We start from the raw sequence: 27994 nt of genomic DNA on the forward strand, positions 1-27994 counted from the left end.
AACTTAGATTTAGGAGGTGGTTGAAATCTGTGTACCAACAATGTGCAAATTATCTGTGTGCTTTTCTTACTATATTACCTCCCCAACAGAGTTGTTAGACTGATAGTACTCTTAGTCCATGACCTAGTGAACCAGCATCAGGATGAATTTATTGGTAGAGACTTCAAAGCACTTCTGTAAGTTGCTCTGGATAAGGCCGTCTGCCAAATGCCATAAATGTAAATGTAGTACAGCTGGATTAATGTGCTACATAGACTTTTCAGCATTGGTGTGGAAATATGTTTAAAAGTTTTCTATATCAATTTCTGTACTATAAGAGATTAAATTAATTAATTTCTGTTGGGCATTTTACTTGCTATCAAAATACTTGCTTTTTTAAACTGCTAGCAAAATAGCATTTGGTTAGGGGCATGGTGTCTTTGTGGTTAGCACGTTTACCTCGAACCTCCAGGAACCATTGTCCATAGTGTGTGTGATTTTCTCCGTATTTGCATGCAGATGTTGATCACCCATAAAGTGCAAAATGTGTTTCCACACAGCTCATTTGCATTTATTGACAGCCACAAAACTCCCTAAAAGTGCAGAGACAGCTGGGAGCACCAATAGGCAGAAGTGGACTTTATTTTGACTCGAAATGATTAATTAGGGTAAACCCTGAAAGGCAGAAGTGGAAATTATATTGACTCACTACTATGCAAAAAATATATATGCTCTGATCAGCCATAACACTAAAACCACTGACAGGCAAAGTGAATAACATTGATTATCTTGTTACATTAGCACCTGTCAAGAGGTGGGATATATTAGGCAGCAAGTGAACAGTTGGTTCTCAATGTTGATGTGTTGGAAGCAGGAAAAATGGGCAAGCGTAAGGATCTGGGTGACTTTGGCTAGATGACTGGGTCGGTGCATCTCTACAACAGCAGGTCTTGTGGGATGTTCCTGGTATGCAGTGGTTAGTACCTACCAAACATGGTCCAAGGAAGGACAACCGGTGAACTGGTGGCAGGGTCATGGGCGCCCAAGGCTCACTGATGCGTGTGGGGAGTGAAGGCAAGCTCGTCTGGTCTGATCCCACAGAAGAGTCACTGTATTACAGATTGCTGAAAAAGTTAACGCTGGCTATGACAGAAAGGTGTCAGAACACACACTGTATCGCAGCTTGCTGTGTATGGGTCGCTGCGTAGCTGCAGACCAGTCAGAGTGCCCATGCTGACTCCTGTCCACCGCCGAAAGCACCTACAACGGGCACATGAGCATCAGAACTGGACCATGGAACAATGGAAGAAGGTGGCCTGGTCTGATGAATCATGTTTTCTTTTACATCTTGTGGAAGGCCGGGTGTGTGTTCATCACTTACCTGGGGAAGAGATGGCACCAGGATACACTATGGGAAGAAGGCAAGCTGGCAGAGGCAGTGTGATGCTCTGGGTAATGTTTTGCTGGGAATCCTTGGCTCCTGGCATTCATGTGGATGTTACTTTGACACATACCACGTACTTAAACATTGTTGCAGACCAAGTACATTCCTTCATGGCAACAGTATTCCCTAATGGCAGTGGCAGTGCGCCCTGCCACACTGCAAAAATCATTCAGGAATGGTTTGAGGAACATGACAAAAAGTTCAAGGTGTTGATATGGCCTTCAAATTCCCCAGATCTTACTCCAATTGAGCATCTGTGTGATGTGCTGGACAAACAAATCCGATCCACGGAGGCCTCACCTCGCAACTTACAGGACTTAAAGGATCTGCTGCTAACGTCTTGGTGCCAGAGACCACAGCACACCTTCAGAGGTCTTGTGGAGTCCATGCCTTGACGAGTCAGAGCTGTTTTGGTGGCACAAGGGGGACCTACACAATATTAGGAAGGTGCTTTTAATGTTACAGCTGATGAGTGTATATTACAAATGTGTACATGGTGCTTGAATTGCATACACACAGAGGTATTCATGAGTGTGGAGCAGTGAACGTGTGTGAAGCATCAGTGAAGAGCAGTGAAGATCCTGTTGTGTGTGAGAGCACTTCAGTTCTGTGAGCAATGTTCCGGTATAAATGTAAATATAAAAAGGCATATTCATAGTTTCCATTTGATAAATGGTTTGCATTTCCACTAATCTCTAAACCTTTGAAGGATCTATGTAGAACACTACATTTGGGTGTTTCTCTACCAGATAGAAGCTAAGAAACTATCCAATCAACTCTTGAGTTGGCAGTTTCAGTTAACTGTTAACTAACAATCTTACTTGTGTATTGTTTATTCTAGGATAAGTCAATCACTGCCATTAAGCTCAGTGTGTGATGTAATTAACGGCAGATAATGTCTTACAGCCCGCTGTCCAAAAAGGTGGTCGATGGAACCAAGACAAGAAAAGTGAAAACAAACCATTTGCTCCGGGTGGAAGATCATGATTTTACCATGAGGCCAGCATTTGCAGGTAAGTTCGTTATTTGTTATTTTGCGGTTCAGTTTGATTGTTAAGTTTGTTAGTCAGTAATAGTGTCCACTAGGACTGCAGTAATTAGTGGACAAAAAAACTAAAAACTAGATTTGTATTATTCTAATTTCATCATGATTCTGCTTCATTGGAATGAAATGTAAATGTAGTTACACTGGCTGTTTGTGAATAAGACTAGATTTAGGCTACAGGCTAGAATAGAATAGAATAGAATAGAATAGAATAGAATAGAATAGAATAGAAGTGTTGCTGGCAATTCACCTTCATTCATGACAGAAAAGACTTAATGGCCAAACACTTACTGTCCACTTTCTTTGGAATACCTGTACACCTGCACATTCATGCAGTTATCCAATCAGCCAATCATGTTGCAGCAGCGCAATTGAAGATTGGAAAAATGTTGTCTATCTTCAATGGCCCAGTTTCACTGAGCTTCAGATGTCGCCCGCTGTCGCCTCAGATTCCTGTTCTTGGCTGAGTGGAACCCATTCCTGTGTTAGAAATGCTTTCCTGAGTTAGAAACACTTTGATGAGGTACAAACACATTCCTGAGGTAGAAACACTTCAATGAGGTAGAGATGCTGTGTTCAAGTAGCAACACATGGATGAGGTAGGAGTGCTTTAATAAGGTAGAAATCCTTTGCTGAAGTAGAAACTCTTTGAATAGGTAGTAGCTCTTTGATGAGGTAGAAATGCTTTAATAAGGCAGAAACACTTTCCTGAGGTAGAAACACTTTGATAAGGTAGAAACTATTTCCTGAGTTCAAAACACTTTGATGAGGTAGAAGCTTTTTGACAAGGCAATAATGCTTTGATGAGGTAGAAGCTCTTTGATGAGGTAGAAACGCTTTAATAAGGCAGAAACACTTTCCTGAGGTAGAAACGCTTTGATGAGGTAGAAACTATTTCCTGAGTTCAAAACACTTTGATGAGGTAGAAGCTTTTTGACAAGGCAGAAATGCTTTGATGAGGTAGAAGCTCTTTGATGAGGTAGAAATGCTTTGATGAGGTAGAAGCTCTTTGATGAGGTAGAAACACTTTGATGAGGTAGAAGCTCTTTGATGAGGTAGAAACACTTTGATGAGGTAGAAGCTCTTTGATGAGGTAGAAACGCTTTGATGAGGTAGAAACACTCTGATGAGGTAGAAACACTTTGATGAGGTAGAAGCTCTTTGATGATGTAGAAACACATTGATGAGGTAGAAGCTCTTTGATGAGGTAGAAACACTTTGATGAGGTAGAAGCTCTTTGATGAGGTAGAAATGCTTTGATGAGGTAGAAGCTCTTTGATGATGTAGAAACATTTTGATGAGGTAGATGCTCTTTGATGAGATAGAAACACTTTGATGAGGTAGAAGCTCTTTGATGATGTAGAAACACTTTGATGAGGTAGAAGCTCTTTGATGATGTAGAAACACTTTGATGAGGTAGATGCTCTTTGATGAGATAGAAACACTTTGATGAGGTAGAAGCTCTTTGATGATGTAGAAACACTTTGATGAGGTAGAAGCTCTTTGATGATGTAGAAACACTTTGATGAGGTAGAAGCTCTTTGATGAGGTAGAAATGCTTTAATAAGGCAGAAACACTTTCCTGAGGTAGAAACGCTTTGATGAGGTAGAAACTATTTCCTGAGTTCAAAACACTTTGATGAGGTAGAAGCTTTTTGACAAGGCAGAAATGCTTTGATGAGGTAGAAGCTCTTTGATGAGGTAGAAACGCTTTGATGAGGTAGAAGCTCTTTGATGAGGTAGAAACACTTTGATGAGGTAGAAGCTCTTTGATGAGGTAGAAACACTTTGATGAGGTAGAAGCTCTTTGATGAGGTAGAAACGCTTTGATGAGGTAGAAACACTCTGATGAGGTAGAAACACTTTGATGAGGTAGAAGCTCTTTGATGAGGTAGAAACACTTTGATGAGGTAGAAACACTCTGATGAGGTAGAAGCTCTTTGATGAGGTAGAAACACTTTGATGAGGTAGAAGCTCTTTGATGAGGTAGAAATGCTTTGATGAGGTAGAAGCTCTTTGATGATGTAGAAACATTTTGATGAGGTAGAAGCTCTGTGATGAGATAGAAATGCTTTGATGAGGTAGAAGCTCTTTGATGATGTAGAAACACTTTGATGAGGTAGAAGCTCTTTGGTGAGGTAGAAACACTTTGATGAGGTAGAAGCTCTTTGATGATGTAGAAATGCTTTGATGAAGTAGAAGCTCTTTGATGATGTAGAAACATTTTGATGATGTAGATGCTCTTTGATGAGATAGAAACACTTTGATGAGGTAGAAGCTCTTTGATGATGTAGAAACACTTTGATGAGGTAGAAGCTCTTTGATGATGTAGAAATGCTTTGATGAGGTAGAAGCTCTTTGATGAGGTAGAAACACTTTGATGAGGTAGAAGCTCTTTGATGATGTAGAGACACTTTGATGAGGTAGAAGCTCTTTGATGAGGTAGAAGCTCTTTGATGAGGTAGAAACACTTTGATGAGGTAGAAGCTCTTTGATGAGGTAGAAATGCTTTAATAAGGCAGAAACACTTTCCTGAGGTAGAAACGCTTTGATGAGGTAGAAACTATTTCCTGAGTTCAAAACACTTTGATGAGGTAGAAGCTTTTTGACAAGGCAGAAATGCTTTGATGAGGTAGAAGCTCTTTGATGAGGTAGAAATGCTTTGATGAGGTAGAAGCTCTTTGATGAGGTAGAAACACTTTGATGAGGTAGAAGCTCTTTGATGAGGTAGAAACACTTTGATGAGGTAGAAGCTCTTTGATGATGTAGAAATGCTTTGATGAGGTAGAAGCTCTTTGATGAGGTAGAAATGCTTTGATGAGGTAGAAGCTCTTTGATGAGGTAGAAGCTCTTTGATGAGGTAGAAATGCTTTGATGAGGTAGAAGCTCTTTGATGAGGTAGAAACACTTTGATGAGGTAGAAACACTTTGATGAGGTAGAAATGCTTTGATGAGGTAGAAACACTTTGATGAGGTAGAAGCTCTTTGATGAGGTAGAAAGGCTTTCATGATGTAGAGAAGCTTTGATGAGGTAGAAACAGTTTCCAGAGGTAGAGACACTTTGATGAGGTAGAAATGCTTTGATGAGGTAGAAGCTCTTTGATGAGGTAGAAACACTTTGATGAGGTAGAAGCTCTTTGATGATGTAGAAATGCTTTGATGAGGTAGAAGCTCTTTGATGAGGTAGAAACACTTTGATGAGGTAGAAGCTCTTTGATGATGTAGAGACACTTTGATGAGGTAGAAGCTCTTTGATGAGGTAGAAATGCTTTGATGAGGTAGAAGCTCTTTGATGAGGTAGAAGCTCTTTGATGATGTAGAGACACTTTGATGAGGTAGAAGCTCTTTGATGAGGTAGAAACACTTTGATGAGGTAGAAGCTCTTTGATGAGGTAGAAACACTTTGATGAGGTAGAAACACTTTGATGAGGTAGAAGCTCTTTGATGATGTAGAAACACTTTGATGATGTAGAAACACTTTGATGAGGTAGAAGCTCTTTGATGAGGTAGAGACACTTTGATGAGGTAGAAACACTTTGATGAGGTAGAAGCTCTTTGATGAGGTAGAAACACTTTGATGAGGTAGAAACACTTTGATGAGGTAGAAGCTCTTTGATGATGTAGAAACACTTTGATGATGTAGAAACACTTTGATGAGGTAGAAGCTCTTTGATGAGGTAGAAACACTTTGATGAGGTAGAAACACTTTGATGAGGTAGAAGCTCTTTGATGATGTAGAAACACTTTGATGATGTAGAAACACTTTGATGAGGTAGAAGCTCTTTGATGAGGTAGAGACACTTTGATGAGGTAGAAACACTTTGATGAGGTAGAAACACTTTGATGAGGTAGAAAGGCTTTCATGATGTAGAGAAGCTTTGATGAGGTAGAAACAGTTTCCTGAGGTAGAAACTCTTTGATGATGTAGAGAAGCTTTGATGAGGTAGAAACTCTTTGATGATGTAGAAATGCTTTTGCTGGGTGAAAAGCTGACAAATAAATAAAGAGAAAATGCTGTATAAGATGATGGAAGCATAAATGATGAGATGCGTGTATTTTTTTTCGCATTTCTCCATCACTATGCTTTTTGTGTTTTTTCCAAACACATTATAGCATTGAGCCTCTTCAGAATATTCGCATTAGTGTAGCCAGTGGAAACAATCATGTTCTTTCACCAACCTTCTTGGGAAATTGTATACTATAATACAGTCCATTATGATGCAGATTGAATGTGCCTGCTATAGATAGCTGTGAACAGACATTTTTTAATGCAAACTCTGTCAACAACATTAGTAAATTTACACTGTTGGCAATTTAATCGCACTTTAATCAGACTCTGTAGATTTCTATTTATTGCCACATCACAGTTTACACAGTTTTTCACATACTGGCAAGAGAAATGCACGTGAAAAGTGACAGGAAAAATTAGATATTTTGTGTTGAATATATTATATATAATAACTATACATTAAACCTTTCAGGTATGATACTGGAGTTTTTGTTCCAGTGTATAATTCTGGTATATAGCAATGAGTAGTCATAAGATAACATTCATTCCTTCACATTTCTTCAGTAAGAGTGCGAGGTGGGACCCTGAAGAGAGGCTAGGTCTCCTCATGGCACCATGAACACACACATTCACACGGTGGGCCAATTTAGCACAGCTAATCCACCTACTGTCATGTTTTTTGTTAGTTGTAAGGAAACACACTCCTCACAGACAGTAGCCTGAGCTCAGGATTGAGACAGTGACCTTGGCGCTATGAGGCGACAATGCTATAGAGTAGTATAGTAGAATATATATATGCATAGTAGTAATAGGTAGGCATCTAGATGTGTAAGTATAGTGTAGAGTGCAGTAGTGTTGTTCCTGCAAGAATTTAATATGCAATTGAGTGTGACTGGTGAAGTCATTGTGTAACTCATTCGTATGGAGCTGTGCATACACTGAATAAATGTACGTCTTCTGGGAAGACAGGCAAATGTTTAACATCAGTGACAGATAAATTGAGGAATGAAGGATCCAGTGCATTCAAATCCCCTCTCTCTCTCGTTCTCTTGCTCTCTCTCTCTCTCTCTCTCTTGCTCACTCTCCCAGTATTTGACATCCATATGCAGATAGCAAAGTGTGTGGCTCTTGACTGTCTCTTAGTCTTCTTACATTATGAAACAAAAAAACCCTCTTGGTGACAGAATGACTTTTGAAAGTGTGTCTTGAGCTTTGGTTACAGCTTTCACAAATGGCTCGTTTCCTGTCTTTTTTAAAAAAAGGACTGCAGAGATGCTCAGACCTAGCAGAAGAAGCTGATCTCCCAGCAAGGGTTCTTGCCATAAGGAAGAGAAAACACTAGAAGCCTCCTAAATTCCTCTGGAGTGAAAGCGCTATTGTCATGTGCCTAAAGCATGTGCCAAAATGCTATCACAAAGAGTACGTTTGGTTAAAATTAAACCACGCTACAGTGCGTAGCGTTGATGTTGCTGTGTGTGATAGATGCAGAGTTGTGAATGATTTATGTGTGGGTTTTAGGTAAGTGCAAATGAGCACAAATGGAGGCAGATGTACATAGCCAGAGAGACAACAACAAATGTGTTCTTTCAAATGTTTTACTCTTGTACTAAAATGTGCACTGAGGCTGAGCAAATAAAACCACTCTGCATAGATAAGGTGCAATTATATTCAATAGGGCCAGAATATCCAGTTCAGCTTTACTCAAATGATTGGGATATGAAACTGGTAGAAACTTGGCTTAATCCCATCCCACAGGAAAAAGCAAATAATAAATGTATATTTCTGTACAGCTTCTAAAAATGTCTTCTGGCAGCGTGCTGCCTCTCAGCCACTAAGCAACCTTCCTCTTATACAGTAGCCATGAAGTAGCCCAGGCTTCTTATATTATAATATTCTATTACATTATCTGTTTTAACAAACCTAATCCAACAATCAGCTTATTATCATTCTCTGAGTATGATATCACACACTCCAGGGATACTCCAGGATCAGGGCTGGGAATCGTTGGTATAATGCATATGATTAACCTTAATCTGAGCAGAGATTAAGTGTGGATGATCAACAGGGAAGAAGCACTCTGCAGCTATTGCATGTAATAGATACCTAAGGCTTTTTTTAAATAGAGTAGAGCAGAGTAGGAGTCTCTTAAGCACACAGCACTGCGTTTAAACAGTATTCAGAAGCACTGTCACGAGCACTGTCGGTGTATTCTGAATCCCCTGCTGGCGTCGGATTCTGCAAAAACTGACATCTTACCAAGTGAAAATATCTTGAATAAAGTCATATTTATATAGGATTTCCTATTATAAGATTGCAGTAAACCAAATAGATTATTAAACCTATTTTGGGACCTTTTTACTCATTTGAAGCTTTACATTTTCTTAATATATTGGCAGGTAATTTTGCGTCTTTCTAGAAATTAATGCTTAAAATGAGCAAAATTATCCACCAATAGAACAAGACTATTCTTGTTATATATATATAAAATCTTATATTTGGTTTATGGTAATTTTATAATAGGAAATTCTAGATAAATTTGACTATACTCAATATATTTTCACCTCATTGTCATTTTGTGCATTTTGGAATACAGAGAGGAGAATGAATTATACAGACACTTTGGTTTTATTATTTAATAAACATCCAGTGCATATACAGTATCCACTTCAAATTTACATGCATAATGTCTTTTGACTTTGTCCTTCTAAATATGAGCAAAAAAGTATGCTTATGTGTTCATAAGCATAAATAAACATATGTTTAAAAAGAAAATTGATAGGGAAGAAAGTATTCAGAGATTATATTAAAAATGTGTAAATGTTACAGTAAAATAAGTCAAGTTCTAGATTTAAATGCTGCATTTATATCTAGAACCATATTAAAAACTCCATATCGCACAGGCCTAGCTACCACAGTCTGTTCAAAAGACTGTCCTTGACGGTTTTCTGGGCTATAAAAATTTATGCAACTCATATTACTGGTTATGTGCAGACAAATTATAGGAAAACCTGAGGCTCGATGATGGTGTAGGAGCCATTTATTTTTGCTGACATGGTTTGGATTCACTTATCCTCTTAGAGTGAGGCATCACTGCAAATCAGAAACCTCAAAAGTGTTCTCTTCCAGGCTTGCTGAATTCTTTTGATGGGGATGAAAATGATGTATATAATCATATACTACGGACTTTACACTCACTAGTTCTCAACCCTATTGAAGAGTTATGGGAGATTTTGGAGTGCCTTGTTAGACAGCACTCTCCACCACCATCATCAAAACACCAACTAATGGAATGTCTTTTGGAAGAATGACATTCGTCCTTCCAGTACAATTCCAGAGATGTGTATCAATGCAGTGAATCAATGCAGTGGAGCTGTTCTGGCAGCTTGGAGTGGCCAAATATGATACTAAGACACTTAAATTTGTCATATAATTCTTCAGATTAGGTGATGTGATATTAACACATTTCTTATCGGGAAGACCAACTTGAAAAAATGTGTAAGAGTTTCAGCTAGAATGTTGTCCTGAGCAACTACCTGCTTGGGCAAGGCCTTAAAAAGTCTAAATATGAACTATATTTAAATTAGTCTTATATTTGAGTCTTATAAGTGCCTGCCAGGGTCTGTTTGCATACATTTTCCTTTACTGAAGCTGACAGTTTTAGTTTGGTTTTATCTTATTTCAACAGTAAAATGTCCGTTTCTCTGTGTGTTTTTATTGCCTTGAGTAAACTTCTATCAGTGTGTTGACCATCCTGTCAGTCTGCGAAGGGAAGGTCGTTCTCTCATTATCTGTTTTCCCAGCTCGGTTTTCCATCACCACCAATACTCTCATACTCACAGAGATTAGAGTGGTGGAGGTTTCTGATGACCGTCTGGATTAACACATGACAATCACTTGACCGCTGACCCGTGTTCACAGCTGTTAACTGAGCCTGAACTGCAGAGTGGACCAGAAAACTGACAGGAAGTGCAGCTTGTGCTTGTCCACAGAATGGGTCTGTTATGTCTAGGACAGTCCAGGATTTTCTGGAATGCCTGATGGATACATCTTCGATTATGTAATTAGGCTAGTAATTATTTTCACCCTGGTCATTGTTATATATTCAGCCTGAAATTTCCACAATAGCAAACTAACATCTGTTGTAATAGCTTCATGCATTGTTAATAAAATGTAAATCGCAATCAGACTTCATATAAAATCAATTAGAATGCTCTAGACTGATCTCAAACCACAGAACACTTAGTTCTCGAACTTCTCAAGCTGAAAAATATAAAAATGGAAAGCTGTTGGAAGTTGACGCAATGTTAGCCTATACTGTATAAGAACAACACAAGAGTGGCCCATGGATACGTCCTTGTGGTATACCACAGAAAATGTGATATGTTCCAGGTACAAATTCGCAGCATGGTAACAGAATACTGTTGCATATGTTTAAATCAGGCAGCATAATCCAGTTTTCAAGTCTGTCTGCAGCACTGAAGTCCAAAAGGACACGGACTGATGATTTGTTCTCATCTGTATTCAGTCTGAGGTCATTGATATGCCTTTGCCAGTGTTTTTTTTTTTTCTGTTCTAAAGCCTGACTTTCATCAAGTACATCCAGATTGGAAATTGGTCTGAGTTACTGATCACAGAATGGTGTTCCTTGAGTAATGGTTTTAAGACAGCAACTTTAAGTGCATCTGAAAAGCAGCCTCATTTTAAGGAGATATTTATAATCCGAAAACTGTGCTGCTGAGACAACCAAATTATGGATTTTATCTGTGATACCACTTCTATAACTTTACCTAAAGTGTTTAAAGTATCCTGTTCAGAGTTCCTGGGTAATCCTGCTGTCTCTCAGAGTGCTCTGCCTTGTTGTAGATCATCTGCCATGTTGTAGATATGTCAAACTCTAGCCCGAAGGTCAAATACAGCTCACTGCTTCATTTCGTTTCATCCTTGCTTCATTTGAACTTGAAAAAATATAATATTGTCGGCGTGTAGTATCTACTACTCGACATCCACACTAACTTTTTCAAAGCATAACCAATAAAATGAGCCCTCATATGTGATGATGATAGAAAGGCTGCGTGGTTTCTCCTGTCTTCTCTTAAAGAACAAGCAAAGCCAGAAACTTTTTTTGGTTCGAGATTTAGTAAAAGGCTGGATTAGGAAAAATGCAGACTGATTCATGTTCTGTATTTTGAATGGAAATGATTTCTGTTTTCAGACACAGTTTGATACGTAGAGACGTATCACTACTTCTACTTCATTTGTATGGCACACCTACCTTAGCGGTGAGTGAATTGCAAAAAAAAACAAAAAAAACCTATGATTATTAGAAATATGAACAGAAATGATGGCCAGGATTTGGGATCCTCGACAAGTAGTTCGTTGCCTCTAATGTGATACCCACAGAAACGTTTTTGGAATATTTACTTTTATGGAATGAAGTGCAACAGGGCCACCAGTAGTTGTAAGAAAAATACTCAGAATGTTATGAAGCGACGCTGGTGCTGATATGTTTCTGTAGATTCATGCAGGCTCTCTGTGACAGTTGAAACAGGTGATTATACAGTGACATGCCCCCTAGATTTGATCTGTATTTGGGCTGATATTTTTCAGCCCACTTCACTGACACGTCAGTAACACGTCATCAGCAGTGATTGAGAGGGTGCACATATTTGAATTTATTTGCATTTGTTCTGGTGTTAATATGATATTCATTTTCATTTGGTTAGGTATTAAAAAGTATTTAAATATTTGCGTGTGTGTGTGTGTAATAATTTGTCTCATGTCAGGTCTTAGCCCTTCCAACTAATATTACAATGAGCTGCCACTGCTCCTTCCTGAAATCCCCCTTCGACAGAAGCAGCAGATGGATTTCCGGTGTAATTACTGTGGAGTGAAATTAATCTTCTCATGAATAACAAACCCAATCCTCTGCTCTAATCCAGATTTTGCACTTCAGGCAGTGATTCAAGATCAAACCAGACGTGGTTGGTCCACTTCTCTTATCAGGCGGCATGTCTGACCCAAGAATGAATTGTTCTTTTGAACTGATTCCTTTTGACAAATGACGCAGTCGACTCAGTGAACTGAACAGCATAATTGTCAGCCATACTAAAAGCTGACTCAAGGGGCGGAATAACAAATATTTACAAGATCCCCTGTGATTGTCGTTGATAAACTCTCTAAGTGAAACACCGTCACGTAGTTCTCTCACTCTGATCTGTTGGGCGAATCGATTTCTGTCATGTTTGGCTCCCACCGAAAACACGTACTCAAGATCCCATTAAAAACTGCAATGATAGGTTGGTACAAACATTTATAAAAGTGCAAGGTTAGTAGTCTATAGCAGCTTGACAATATAAAAAAATAAACATGTAGTTACATTTCACAAACTATGATTTTGTTGTTGTTGTTGTTGTATATCACAGTTCATGAATATTGACCAAAGTGGGAAAGCTTGTTGCACTTGATAAAGATATTACACAGCAAAAATGGAAGGATTGTACAATAGGGTGTTAGCTAGAATGTTGATAGATGCTTGGAAAATTATTAGCATAATGGCATTATTAGCATAAGGACATAAAAATGATAGGTACGAAATGAATGGAAGTGAGCTGTGCATACTGTAAAAGTTTAAACATGTGTTAATGTGGTACAGTTTGGAGGTTTTATATGCCCTCGGGGAGGAAGTGAATAGAATAGAAAGTGAATTGGAGGTTTGTTTCATTGAACGAGACAGTCTGAAAGAATGGGGTCTGTAAATTGATTCAAATTTCTCATTAGTGGCAGGTGGTGTATTACACTGATTAGAGAATCATCCAGCTCCTGACCTTAACAATTAGGAGAGAGACGACTAGATGATCTCTGAGCAGGAGAGACAAGCAAATCATGCCAGTGTGGAGAGCTGACAGGTGACATATGGTGTCAGCGTGGGATGTGTAAGCACACAGCTGGGACAGGGCAGAGAGTTAATGGTATTGCTTCCAGGTAACAGACAGACTAATGATAAGCTTTGCAACGCATTGTATAATACTTTCAGAAAGCTGCCACAATGGCATGAGGGATGAGGGATCAATAGCCCATGTACTAATACACTGTAAGCAAGCATATGTTCACCAAAAGAACAAATTTAAACCTGAATCAATTAGAAGAAATTCAGTAGGCTGTAATGTTAGTGAGTAGCTACTACTTCCTTAGTAACTTTGTCAGAAACCTGGACCAACCATTTTCTGTAGCTGAGGATCTGTCCAGAGGTAAATCAAAATATTGCTTGTCTTCTTGAATAGATTCCTACATGTTACCCCACAGCATTTCAATGAGATTGTAAAAAAAAAATACAGTATGTGGTTGATTTTCAGCCATGTTTTGAACCATTGCATAATCCAAATTCTTTGGAGTTTTAGATGATAGACGGACATCCTGATATCCTGCTGTAGAATTTCAACATATGACTTCATTGATCCTACAAGGATTAAAAGCCGTCAAGTCTTTGAAGCAAGAAAGTGGTCATTGTACTTTGTCCATCAATTGAACTATGCCATATGTTCAATTTAGGTCCATTTACTATATGTCCCATCTCTCCAAGGACTGGGCATTCTTAACCAAAATTAAGATCATTTGTGCAGGGCAGTTTCCCCTGTGGCAGCCTCCAGTGAACACCAGTCTTGTTCAGTCTTGTTTATGAAAAAATGGCTCTTGAAGGGTTCTTGTTTCTCGATTTCTCAAATAGTTCTACTTTTTCGAAACAGGAACACCCTCTGTTGTGTGGTTATACATAGAAATTCCTTTATGCATTTCTGCATAAGGACAAAAGAACCCTTTAGGTTGCCATATCGAACGTTAATACCTGCTCATTCAGGTTCAATAATTCATATCTATGGTTGCTTCTTTTGGTCTCCAGGTCCAGCAGTTCCTGTGGGTGTGGATGTGCAGGTGGAGAGTTTGGACAGCATCTCAGAAGTGGACATGGTGAGATGACAGCACTCAAGCTCAAATAAGGAAAAAAAATTATTAAGGCGATCTGTGTGCCATTAGTTAGAATGCAAAAGGTTTCATTATCGTGGTATAATCAGGGTTGGGCTAAACTACTTTTACAAAACTCTTAAACCACTCTTAGTAAGAAACAGTTAATGTTACTTCTAAACTGTAAAACAACTATCACGAAAAAAGTAACAGACACAGAAAAGATGCTCTCCACTCTTGGTTCAGTTCATTTCTGAAAATATCTAGCTAGCATATTTTGTCGCTCTACACCTCTACTTGATGAAAAAATAGTTACTGGAAATACTACATTCATTTGAAAACAGCTCAATTACTGCCACATTACTAAAAATGTAGCATTGCTTCTCCTCACAGTAAAACAGACAGTTGCTGTTGCTAGACATTTATAAAATAGTGTTCCTAGGGCATGTCATTATAGCGTAGCCTAACCTAGTTTAGCAGTTCTGCACATTTGTATTTGTTCCTGGAAGCTATTTTTGTCATACGTAGAATCCAGAATACACTTGGTTAGTCAACTGAATTGGTGCCACTGTTTGAGTGGTCAGGGGGGATTTGCTGTTATGTAATATAGTCAGGAGGAAGAAAAGAAGAATGAGTCATCCAAGCAGATAGCATATAGGGTTTGCCCAGTGATGGAGGAAGGAATTAACCAGAATCCCCCATCTGCCCATGGCCAGAGATTCTCTAATCTCAGATATACTACACTGATGCCAACTGTTCCACAGTTGTAGGAATGCAGTAGCTTTGTGTTGCATGCCAAATCCAGTGTACAGAAGAAATAATTTAAAATTGTTCCACATTCCCATAGATTGGCCAGGGTCACTTTAATAATTATGTTCCCAGTAACGAAAGGGAATTGTTGCGAGATGTTAGGATCTGATGAAGTGGACATTATGTGGAAACTAAATGGCAGCAGGGTATTAAAGTGTCAAATTCCTGTTTGTTTTGAGGGTGTATCCTGGTTTAACCCAGGGTTTCAGTCAAGGGGACTAACAGGACTAACAGGAATCATGCATGAAACAGAGAAAAATTGAAACAGTTTTAGGCTGTGCATCCTCTGGAATGGATTAATGGATTATTCAGGGATTTTAAGAGATCTGTCTTTCTTCTGAGCTCTCTCTCCTTCAGTGACTTTCACTTGACTGAATTTTGCTCAGCCAAAGCCCTAACGTAACCCTAAATTCTAAAGGCAAATAGCTAAATGGTGATCAAGTGGCAGAATAACAGTAGTGCTCTGACCTCTGCCTCCCACATCTATATAAAATTCACCACAATTCTAGATCTAGCATTTTTGCTGTGATAAGCATGATCAGTAAAATCTATTACTCCTGTCCCAGGACTTCACTATGACCCTATACCTGAGGCATTACTGGAAGGACGAGCGCCTGTCCTTCCCCAGCACCACCAATAAGAGCATGACTTTTGATGGTCGTTTGGTGAAAAAGATCTGGGTTCCCGATGTTTTTTTCGTCCACTCCAAACGCTCCTTCATCCATGACACCACCACGGACAACATCATGCTCAGGGTCTATCCTGATGGACACGTTTTGTACAGCCTCAGGTGAGGAGATGTTCAGCCGACCAAGAAAGTGTTGATGGTTCTTCTCTAAAAGTAAATTACCAATGTTCAGTTCATCTCCATGGTCATTGTTAGGATAATCTCAAGTGTTGGAGGAAACATTGCTGTTTGAGGCCAGTCCTGGAGAGCCACAGTCCTGCACACTTGGGCAATTTAACCATTCTAACATAAGTTGAGTAAGATATCTGAAGTAATCACCAAACTATAGTGGAATCTGACCTTCCAGACTAATGACCTATAATGCAGTGTGAGCAGATGTTTTTCCAGAATTATTCAGTAACTGCTATGAATATATTATCATACTGGAACTATTATGGTAAACAACTAAAAAATGTAGTTTTATAAAATGGTAGTTACAAGAATAAGGAAATCTGGACATACCAACAGCTCCTGGGAGTCATTTGCATGGCAGTGGTATTACTGCGGTGAAGGCATTGGGCTACTGATCAGAAGGTTGTGAGTTTAAATCCCAGCATGTCCAAGATGCCACTGAGCAAGACCCTTAACCTTCAAGTGAGCATCACTTGTATCCTGTCTCAGCTGTCATTTGCTTTGGCATCATCAAATGTCAATTTTTGTATTTCACCTCTGATTACGCTTTAAATAGAGCTGAGTTTTGTGTTTGTGATTTTATTATGCAGAGTGACAGTAACTGCAGCGTGTAACATGGACTTCAGTCGCTTCCCTCTTGACACACAAACCTGCACACTGGAGTTGGAAAGTTGTATGTTACAAATTTGTAATTACATATTCAGATACTGACCATATACTTTTCTCATACAATCTGAATAAGCCTTATGGATTATAGGATTTCTTATAGGATTATGCTGTACATACATATGTTAATATAACTGACTCATGTTTTCTGTGTGCAGATGCCTACACAGATGAGGATCTCATGCTTTACTGGAAGAGTGGAGATGAATCTCTCAGCATAGACGATAAGATTTCGCTCTCTCAGTTCCTCATTCAGAAGTTCCACACCACCTCCAGACTGGCCTTCTATAGTAGTACAGGTACTGTTTATGCCTGGGCTTTATTAGAGAATAATCAGGCTAACATTGGGGCTGTTTTATGTGGGGCATAAAAAATTTAAGCCTCAAGTCCTTTAATCTGCTCAGAGTTCACGGTCTTTGGACTATGACTTAAGCCATAATTGACTGTCTTGTGTGAATACACTGATAAATAATCATAGCAAAGATGGAGAAACGTTTGCCGACTCCATAGTGGACTAAAGTCATGTTTGTTCATGAGAAATTCTGTGAGATCCCAGGTTCCTAGAGTCAAGCTCATTGGTTGAGGCTGTGATTTAGGAACTTAATCAGAAAGTGTGTGGTGTTTTATTCTATTCTATAAACTTGCCTATCGAGGAAAAATCCTGAACCCTTCAAATCTGGCTGGAGTCTTTATTTTCTGTTGACTTGTTTAACCGTCAGGTGACAGTGTGCTGTGTTAGCATGATGTCATATACTAGCTTTGAGCCTCACTTTATTTTGCTCAGGTTTGTCAGGGTTTCTACGTATCTGTATTCCTGATTCTGAAAAAAAATCATCTCTCATCCCTGCATGTTGATTAATTTATCTAGTAAATTAATCTAGATAAATTTAGATAGATTATCTAGTAGATTATCTAGTAAACGAAACACATTCTGTTTAAATGTAGCAAATAAAACCTTTTGCTATCCTAAAGTCAGTTTATAGTTTATTTTTCCATTTCTGGTGGTTGAACCTAATTATCGTCCAGGCAACGATGTAATAAAAGCTAATAGTCCAGGCAGCAGACCTGCTTTTTTACAGGGTCGTGATTTGTCCATCCCTGCTACTTTGTCAGCACACTTCAAAATGAGTTCTCAGACTTTCCCTAAGGTTTATTTTATGTTATACTTTAAAAATGCTGAATGATTTATTCTAGAAGAATGATCTTTGTCCTATATCTGTCAGTATGTAAGCTTCAAACGCCACATTAAAGACGTAATTCAATTAAACTTTGATTTGCTTGACTGTAAGCTGATCTGTCACTGCTAGGGACTTCAGTTCAATATCATTTTCTTCACTGGGATAAAGAGATGGAAATGTAATGTTAGCAGGATTCTTAAAGCTAGAGACTCTTTCTCTGGACAGATATTGGAAAAGCTTATGCTTTATGGTTATGATCTTCAAAATTCTTGATAATGGTACAGGTTCAAATCGAGTCTTAATTGTTACTGTAAGTCCCAGTGAATACAATGTAAATAAAATGACTAATATGTTGCTCTTTGGGTTGATCATTCTTCTCCAGGTTGGTACAACCGCCTGTACATCAACTTCACCCTGAGACGTCACATTTTCTTCTTCCTGCTGCAGACCTACTTTCCTGCTACTCTGATGGTCATGCTGTCCTGGGTGTCCTTCTGGATCGACCGCCGCGCTGTCCCTGCCAGAGTGTCCTTAGGTACAGGATAATTTGGTGCAGAAGTCCTAGTTTGTATAAGAGCTTATGGCATGTTTTCTCATAATGATGTTTTCTTGAAAGTTGTTTCTTACCATTAAGTTTACGTGCAACGTTCCAGTGACCAGGTGTCCACAAAATTATAGCAAAATCTACTTGACACATAATGCAAACTATCGTTCAGTCATCATTTATTCATCTTCAACCTTGGCCAATCTGGTGATGTTTTTTTCCCTCTTGATATTCTCCCTAATTTAGTCATGCCCAAATCCAACCCTCTCCAATTCAGTCTCCCACAATGCTTTTCTGTTGCGCCACTCGGGATGCCATCTGTGTCAGTGTTAATGTGGAATGTTTGAAACTTCACACAGACAGTCAGGATCAAAGGTACAAAATATCTGAAATGTAAATGTGTTTAAATAAATGACACTATAACTGAAAAATGTATTAAAATCACACTTTTAGATGTTGGATGCCCTGAGATTAGTGTTATCACTTATTATGCGTACTATTAGCACTCTGGTGGACAATCACTAACACTAATAATAGGAATTTAAAAAAAAAAACACACTGATTATCTGCACTAAATCGTGGAGGTTGATTCAGTCATACTGTCTGTTTGGTTTCTAAAGTGTGTTGGTGAAGCATTTGCATAGATACAAGATCATAGCAGCTTTACCCACTAGCCTCCAGCTTTCTAGTTAGCATTCCGCTGAATAACAGGCACAAAATATGATTAATTCAAAAAATAAATAAAAAGACATCTCCGACTGTGTATCTTTTTTACACTTCTTAATCATGGATCATTTTAGGAACATGATGGGTAGAAACGTGGCAGACAACACTGTTGCTATATCTTTATTGTCTCTTTTTAATTTACTACATCTTTATTTTCCCCACCATGAACTGGTCTTAAACAGAAACGGAATAAATACAATTCTGTGTTTGCTGAGATGAAAATGATTTTTTTCATTAGAGATGAGTGTAGTACCTAAAAACAAGTTACTAAAGGAATTTCTATTTATTACTTGAAACAGCGTGATAAATAGCAGCTATTCCACATACAAATTTAGTTTATCGAAATTAGTAATTTAACACTTTAAAATGTAAAAGATGAAAAAAATGAAGATGCACATGTGAATAATGGAATGCTCCTTCTAAGATTGTTGTTTGAAGCTTAAGGTTTTATTGTGATTGCCATATGGTCAGTGGTGTAGTAACGTTGCTAACAAAACATAACGTTAGCATTGTGTTAACACTGGTTTTGCACGGGTTGGTATTGTATTTATTTTGGAGTTACTGCTAATGATAGCAGGGTAAAAATGGAACTGAGAGCCGCTAATGTGAGCCGTAATTCATAAAGACGACAACATTTCAAAAATGACTGTGGCAGAAACTGTAGTTTGTTATTACAGTGCCTCTGTTTTGGCTAAACTGTGATATATTGCCTTATTATATTATATTATATTATATTACATTACATTACATTACATTACATTACATTACATTACATTACATTATATTATATTATATTATATTACATATTGTGATATGTATTAATGCCCACAACAAGTTTTATAGCTAGCATTCAAAAATGACACTTGTAGTCAGTGCAATGATGAATTTGCCTTGCCAGTATAGGCTATGTAATGTTTCTTTTGCTTATTAAAGCTATATAGACTGTACAGTTGTCCCAGAATCCATTTCCACTCACTCATCTTTTTAATTCAGTTAAATTTTATTTGTATTCCATATTTAGCAATAGACATTGTCGCAATGTCTATGGCTTTACAGAAATGCAGTTATAGATTTAGATCCATAATGAAAAAGCAGGTTTGACGGTGGTATGAACCAACATGACTTTTGATCAGGTATGATGCAGACCTACAGCAATGCATTGTGGGCAATATGACTTCTATACAGATGTAGAAAGAAAAAACCAGATCAGGAATATTAGGGTGGAGCATGCCATAATGGACATCATTGATTTTTCGTTTCAATGTCCTCTATGTTCTCTCTGTGTTAGATGGGTAGAGCAGTCTTCTGAATGTAGACTCTATTCAGCTCTGCATTTAGAAAGTGTTTATACAGTATTAAAGTTATGTAGAAGGTTCACTCAAGTACTTCTATGAAGAATTGTCATAAAAAGATTCCACACCTTGTAGCAAAATAGATTACCTAATGCTGTCCTAATCTTTCTAAGTCTCACCTTACAAATTGCCTTGTCTCTGCACCACACCTCAGCTGCAATAAATAAGCACGCAGAACACTTGGTACGAATGCAGCTGTGGTCTGTGAACCGTGAATAACTGCCAGGGGTGGTATTTAACACCTGGATATTCTCTTGTGTGCACACAAATAGCCCTTTACCACAAAGCCATATTACGACAGTGACACAGTACCCACTATGAGTACACAAAGTAACGTCACTCCTGCAAACTACTCACCAAGTGCCTACTGGGTGAGTGGCAGTACTGAATCACAGGGATCTTTGGCAGTGTTCATAAAACCACAGTTACATTCATAACTAGCATTCTGTTTCACCCTTCCTAACCACCAACGGTGGTGTTTAGGTGTTAAACCTATGCCACAAGATCAAGAGGAACCTGTTTGTAGGCCACAGTGATGACTTCCAGTGACAGATCCACCGACATGAACCAGTATCCTGGCTGCACAGCATGAACAATGTCTCAGAATGTTAACATACGAAAGGGACGGACTGTTAGAACCCAAATCAGTCCTTTCAAATCCAGAATGGGATGAAAACTATCATCTTTTTTTCGAAAAGAAAATACTACGAATAGAGTCCCTTGTCCTGAACAGTGGGGTCTACTTTCTAGATGTCCAGAAGGGAGCAAAATTAGTGTTCAGTGTTCAGATCAGTATAGCAACTTTTTGGGGTCTGAGATTGAAAGGCCTAAGAAGGTTGTGGGCTGATGGTGGAACTGGAGTTTGTACCTTTGCAACAAGGTCATCAATACCAGGGACACTTGTGTGCTCATTGGGGCTCCGGGAACGTGGTTCTAAGTCCCTGTATCTCTGATGTGACCTGTTGGCCTCTGGTGAACACCAAAGCATTGGCTTGATCCAATGCAGGCTAGTAGGTTCATTTGGTTGGTCTGTGTTGCTTTCTTTGGTTTGCGATTCCAAAGCCTGGGCTCTCCTCTAGGGCCTCTTTTGCCTTGGGCCCAAAGAGCAATCCAGGAACGCAGTGAAAACTGTATAGGGCTATGTTGCATGATTCAGGCAGACAATATCCTGTGTTTCCACTGATGGAAAACTTACCATTTAAAAGTCGACTCTGGAGACTCCTTCCATAAATGTTAAATGACCATCTCCTTCTCCTTACAGAAACCTTCACTGTATCAATTATACATTTTTTGTTAAATAGCAAAACATTTTTGATCCATTTATTATTAGGCTAAGATTAAAAGTCTCTGGATAAGATGTTCCTATAGAAACAGTAGTATATTACACTGAGCACATTAATATAAACCCATAGCTGGACTTATTGTCAGAGCTGTGGTATAATTACCATTCTAAAATCATACTGTGGGTTTTTTTGTTTCCTCAGGCATCACCACGGTGCTCACCATGTCCACCATCATCACAGGTGTAAATGCCTCCATGCCCCGAGTGTCCTACATCAAAGCTGTAGACATCTACCTGTGGGTCAGCTTCGTCTTCGTCTTCCTCTCTGTCCTCGAGTACGCAGCTGTGAACTACCTGACTACTGTAAAAGACGGAAAAGAACGCAAATTCAGGGAAAAGGCCAGACATCAGGTCTCCATTTATTCTCGCAAAGAACATTTCTATATCATTTAAGGGAAATAGTTTTTAAGGGAAGTTTTATTTAAGTAGTGTGTGTGCTCAGGTGGGAGTATAAATATGAGTAACAGCAACGAACATCACCTTTTTATTTCAGATTTGCAAAGTCCTTTAGTCCTATAGTACTTTAATTAATCCCTAATATATACATATAAAAAAATCAATCCAAACAGAACAAAAGACTCATAATAAAATCAAACTGACTAAGCCCCTCATCTTTGTTGTTTGTGATTTAGCAGTCTTTGCCTTGTACATGTGGCCTGCCTCATGGCAAGAGCATGATGGTGGACGGGACGTACAGCGAGGCAGACAGCAACAGCCTTGCCGGTTACAGCCGTGCACCCAACGGTCCTGAGGAGCTGAATGATAAACATGAGCGCATGGTGGTGCACCTCGCCGTCGACAATGAGTCCACAGGCGCCAAGAAGAAAGGCCTCCGCGGCTTCCGCATCATCCACAGCACTCATGCCATTGATACATACTCACGCATGATATTTCCTGGAGCCTACATCTTTTTCAACCTCATCTACTGGTCCGTCTACTGGTGAATCCTCATGGCTAGGGAGTACAGGGTTTTGAACATTAAACCATTACAGCACATCTTAATGGAGTCTAAAGACAGTTAGTTGTCTATTAGATGTAAATGAATGAAGCAAGTAACAAGACTCAATTTGCCAAAATTTGCCAAACCCACGGCAAATTCGCAGACTTGTGCTATTCATTCTGAAATCTCAAATAAATGGATGTACGGTGTATAATGGAGGAGCAATCTAATATATAGCAGAACCTTTTTAATCTCTTGACATGGCAATAGGATGTTTCACTGCTCAGATGGCAAACGCTGCACCATAAAGTCTGACTGACTTTCGAAAAGCTCCGATTTTTCCACTCGATTTTTGATAAACTGCCGAGGGAGATCAAATCAACTTTCTTCATGTTCTTCAACTTCCTTTCTAATTTAAAGCACAGATCTTATGCCACTCTCATGGCTGAGTTGTTGATGTTCAGACTCAAATTGTGAACTTATGGTTTCTATACATTGAGCATTGGTTTCACATCTAGCCAACAACCCATAATTTAAATGGGGAACACAATATTTACCTCCATTCCACTATACCAGCATCTAATGTATAAAGTGAGGCAGATTCATAGATCATTATGAAGCAGGAGGTTACTGATATAGCTACAGTTTCATCAGCTGTCCTATTTACAGTGCACATTTTCAAAGACACTATAATTACAGTCCCCTCCGAAACTATTGGAACGGCAAGGCCAATTCATTTGTTTTTGCTGTAGACTGAAAACATTTGGGTTTGAGAACAAGAGATGAATATGAGAACATAGTTTAAAATTTCAGCTTTTATTTCTGGTGTTCAACAACATAGAACATAGCACATTTTGTATCAGACCACCCAATTTGTAAGCAAGCAAAAATATTGGAACATGTGACTGACAGGTGTTTCTTGTTACCAAGGTATGTCCTGTTAGATGGATTGTTTAAATAATAAATAGCTCTGAACATCTACTCTTGGTTTTAGCCTTCAGTTTCACCTGTGAAGACTGCATTTGTTGTTAAAAAAAAAAAGGATAAGCCAACATGAAGATCAGAGAGCTGTCTATGGGAGAAAAGTAAGCCATCTTGAAAGAAAATGGGGAAAATCAAACCAAGGCATTACACAAACATTGGGCTTAGCCAATACAACAATTTGGAATGTCCTGAAAAAGAAAGAAACCACTGGTGTACTGAGCAACAACAGCAGCTAATGACAGATATATTGTGAAAGCTGTGAAGAAAAACCCATAAACAACAGTCAGTGACAACAACCAAGAAGACTTCGAGAGCAGAAATCTAGAGGTCATACCACATGAGTGCAAAACACTCATCAACAGTAAGAATCAGAAGGCCAAAGAAATTCGCAGAGAAATACAGAGATGAATCACAAAAGTTCTGGAAGATTAACCTCTACCAAAGTGATGGAAAGGCCAAAGTGTGAAGGAAGAAAAGATCTGCTCATGAGCCAAAACCTACAAGCTCATCTTTGAAACATGGTGGAGGCAGTGTCATGGCTTGGGCTTGCAGGGCTTGCACGGCTGCTTCTGGAATGGGCTCACTGATCTTTGCTGATGATGTATCTCATGATGGTAGCAGCAGAATGAAGGCAGAAGTCTACAGGAACATTTTGTCTGCCAATTTACAGAGAAATGCATCCAAATTAATCAGGAGGAACTTCATCATGCAGCAAGACAATGATCCAAAACACACTGCCAACACAACAAAGGACTTAAACCAATCGAGCAGAATTTCACCTCCTGAAGAAGAGACTGAAGGGAGAAATCCACCAAAACGATACAACAACTGAAAGAGGCTGCAGTAAAAGCCTGGAAATGCATCACAAAAGAAGAAACCAACAATTTGATGATGTCAGTGAGTCACAGGATTGATGGAGTCATTGCAAGCAAGGGATATTCAACCAAATATCAAGTGTTATTTACTTTAATTTACTTCAAGCCTTATCTGTTCCTATACTTTTGCTCAGCTAAAAATTGGGTGGTCTTATACCAAAGGTTCTATGTTTTATGTTGTTTAACACCTCTAGATGTAAATACCGTGAAATAAAAGCTGAAATCCTAAACTCTCATCTCATATCAATCTTTTGATCTCAAACCCAAATGTCTTGTCTTGGTGTACAGGACAAACGAATGAATTGGCCTTGTCGTTCCAATAGTTTCCGAGGGGACTGCTTATATGGAATAACACATGATGGGGGGCATGTAGCCCATGACGGGGTGATGTGATGCTGAAGTTATTGGTTTTCCTAAAACAGCACGTCCTGTAGTATTTTATTCTGCTTATATTACAACAATTTGCCAGCAATTACAGTTTATGTAATGAATGACACATTTATTAATACGCATATTTAAAGTAATTATGAAAATGAAACATCATGCACCCTCTGGACGAGGACAGGTTTTATTCCGCTAGAGGTGTTGTCTCTTATCAAGCGGCTGGAGCTGAAGTGGCAGCTTAGAGGAAATACAGCAAGTGAGAAACATCAATCCTTGCAATACAACAATTCTTGCACTTATCCAATCAGCCAATCATGTGTCAGCAGCACAATGTCATGTGATGAAAAAATGTGATTTCAGTGACTTTGACTGTGGCATGTTTGTTAAGGCCGGATGGGCTGGTTTGTATATTTCAGAAACTGTTCGTCTACTGCAATTTTCACACAGAACAGTCTAGAGTTTACACAGAATGGTGCGAAAAACAAAAAACATCCGGTGAGCAATAGTTCTCTGGGTGGAAACACCTTGTTGATGAGAGAGGTCAGTGGAAAATGGCCAGAATGGTTCAGTTTGCGTTATAAGAATTTTGTCTTGGGACCCGCTGGTGGCTCAGAGTCCCTAATCATCCAACTGTTTATGCCGCTTATAGCTAGAAATGGCCCTGCGTTTAGCCATAATTTGAAAATTGTACCTTATATGATGCATGTGAGAATTTATTATCATTTAGGACATTTAGTGAGCTGATTCTAACTAGTGCACCTTAAAGTTTGAGAGATGTTGCAAACAGCTATGTATTTCTTTAGTGTTTAGGTGCTGCCTGTTGGCTGGGTTATATGTTATCTCATGTGGGTGGCATTTTACTTGAAGAATATATTTATTTATTTATTTTTTATTTAGTTTTTATTTTTTTGCTTCATTGAGCCTTCTGAAATATGCCTCTCTATTTGCTAAATTCTTTTAGCGGAGTTTGTTATGGCAGAAAATTAAGGTATTAAGGTAATGCTTCTCAAAATGGGGATTGAGAAGCACAGCCAGGGGATCTGTGATTTTTTTTTTTAAATTTAGTTATAGTGGTGGAAACCTCTACCCTCCATGAATGATCAAAGTTATTATATTTAATATTACGTTTTTATAGTTATTAGCCAGATTGACTGGTCACTTGAATTGAATGGCTGTAATCCAAACCTTGATAACTCATAAACAAGTAGGCCTATAAATAATGTCAACTTGGATCTATTGTGTTCTGATTTCTGAAATTTCAGAAATAAAAAAGCTCTATGCTTGTAATAAACAGCCACAGTACTATTGTGTACATTTACATAATAAGCTGAATATTTGAATAAATGGATTATGCTCAGATTGAGTCTGACTGCAGGAAGTTGAAGAACCCCTGAATCTAGTGCGTGAGTGAGATTTTGATGACATTGGCTAGGTTGTCAGTTCGTTAAATTAGAGACAGAATTATTACAGGAAACCATGGAACGAGGGGAAATATTAATTTCTTTTCCAATGAAAAGACATATGATTTTTTTTTATAATATGGCAATACATCAGCCTACACATGATCTGCTTTAATTATAATGTTATACACTGTATTATTTGTTCCTTTGTCATCGATTTTGTTTGCACATACATATACATAAAACTTTGTTCAGTTCTGTGATCATCTTTAACCCTTAACTCTATAACCCAATTAGCTGATTTTGCTTAAATGGGTATGGAAAATGAATTAACTTGATTAATTTAGGTTTCACTATTGACTCAAAGTTTTAGGGCAAACCTGAGCTAAATGAACCAAGATTTTGAAATAACATCCAACAAATCTAGATTTAGGTTTGTCATATACGTTTAAGTTACTTTTATCTCTGTAATTAAACGACTATCTGCCCAAAGTCTTAATACAGGTATGTGCATGTAACTCACCTGTACGACAAGATGGTCATTCAGGTCAACAGAGCAGTTTTACCCCATGATGCCCAGGGCATGTCTTCTGCCTGGTTAGCCAGCACACTCAACACACTCAACACACAGCCAATCCTCAGATCAGTGTCTAATACTGACTGCTGTACCCTTACTGCATAACGAATGTATGCTTCTTTTTTATTTCTAGATATTCCAAAAGGTTGCATAAGACTTAACTACAGTGAAAGTGAAATGCATGAGATTGTGTTGTGAGTTTCTTTCCATGATGTTTCTGTAAGCATTTGTCTGTTTTTTTAACAGCACTTTAACAGTTCTAAATAAAGGTTTTACTTCTCTTTTGGTTGCACTGACCCACATTTAGATTTCCTGGACTGTAGCTGATTGCACATATCCACAATAATGTCTACTATAATGTCTATAAAAGACGTTACCAGACATTTAAAAAAAATGTTTAAAATGCAAATTGGGGAAAAAGGTATTCAGACACCACAAATTAAATATTAGCACTTTGCTGCAAAGCTATCATTGGCAAGTAAAGCTTCAAGGCGTCTACAGTTAGAAGTAATAATAAGTTTTTTGGCAGCATTATGGTTCAGTTTTGGCTCTTCTTCTTGGCAAATAATTTTCAGTTCACCAAAGTTACAAGGATCCTCTGACGGTCATGCAATTTCAAAATCCTTCATAAATTTTCAACAAGATTCAGGTCAGGAGATTGGCTAGGCCATGCAAGGGCTTCTCGAGTTGTTTTGGCTGCATGCTTGGCGTCTTGAACTCCTTCGATGAGGTTGGGAAAAGTAAGGACTCAGGAGGCAGGTGTGAGAGTATGGTGTTGATTTATTTGGGTTTTATTCCTCGGAGACTTTTAAACTGAAATATAAATACTAATCCAAAACAAAACGAAAATCCTCCACATTGGAAAAGCGATTAACTTGAATGAATGGTGACAACACTTACATTTTTAATGCTAAACCATTAATG

At 38.5% G+C, this 27994-nt stretch overlaps 1 protein-coding gene across 1 annotated transcript in view; it reads left to right on the plus strand.

The window, feature by feature from the left end:
- Positions 1–27992, plus strand: part of LOC113529180 (gamma-aminobutyric acid receptor subunit rho-2) — a 31649-nt gene extending 3657 nt beyond the window's left edge. Inside the window, exons 2-9 of the mRNA XM_026918197.3 lie at positions 2330–2436; positions 14372–14439; positions 15810–16033; positions 16693–16775; positions 16927–17067; positions 18329–18481; positions 22053–22261; positions 22543–27992. Of these exons, the coding sequence (XP_026773998.3) occupies positions 2330–2436; positions 14372–14439; positions 15810–16033; positions 16693–16775; positions 16927–17067; positions 18329–18481; positions 22053–22261; positions 22543–22854 (1297 nt within the window). The 3' untranslated portion in view covers positions 22855–27992. The remainder of the gene's footprint in view (positions 1–2329; positions 2437–14371; positions 14440–15809; positions 16034–16692; positions 16776–16926; positions 17068–18328; positions 18482–22052; positions 22262–22542) is intronic.
- Positions 27993–27994: the final 2 nt, after the last annotated feature.

This window comes from Pangasianodon hypophthalmus, chromosome 30, assembly GCF_027358585.1.
Source record: "Pangasianodon hypophthalmus isolate fPanHyp1 chromosome 30, fPanHyp1.pri, whole genome shotgun sequence".
In the NCBI taxonomy this organism is placed as follows: Eukaryota; Metazoa; Chordata; class Actinopteri; order Siluriformes; family Pangasiidae; genus Pangasianodon; species Pangasianodon hypophthalmus.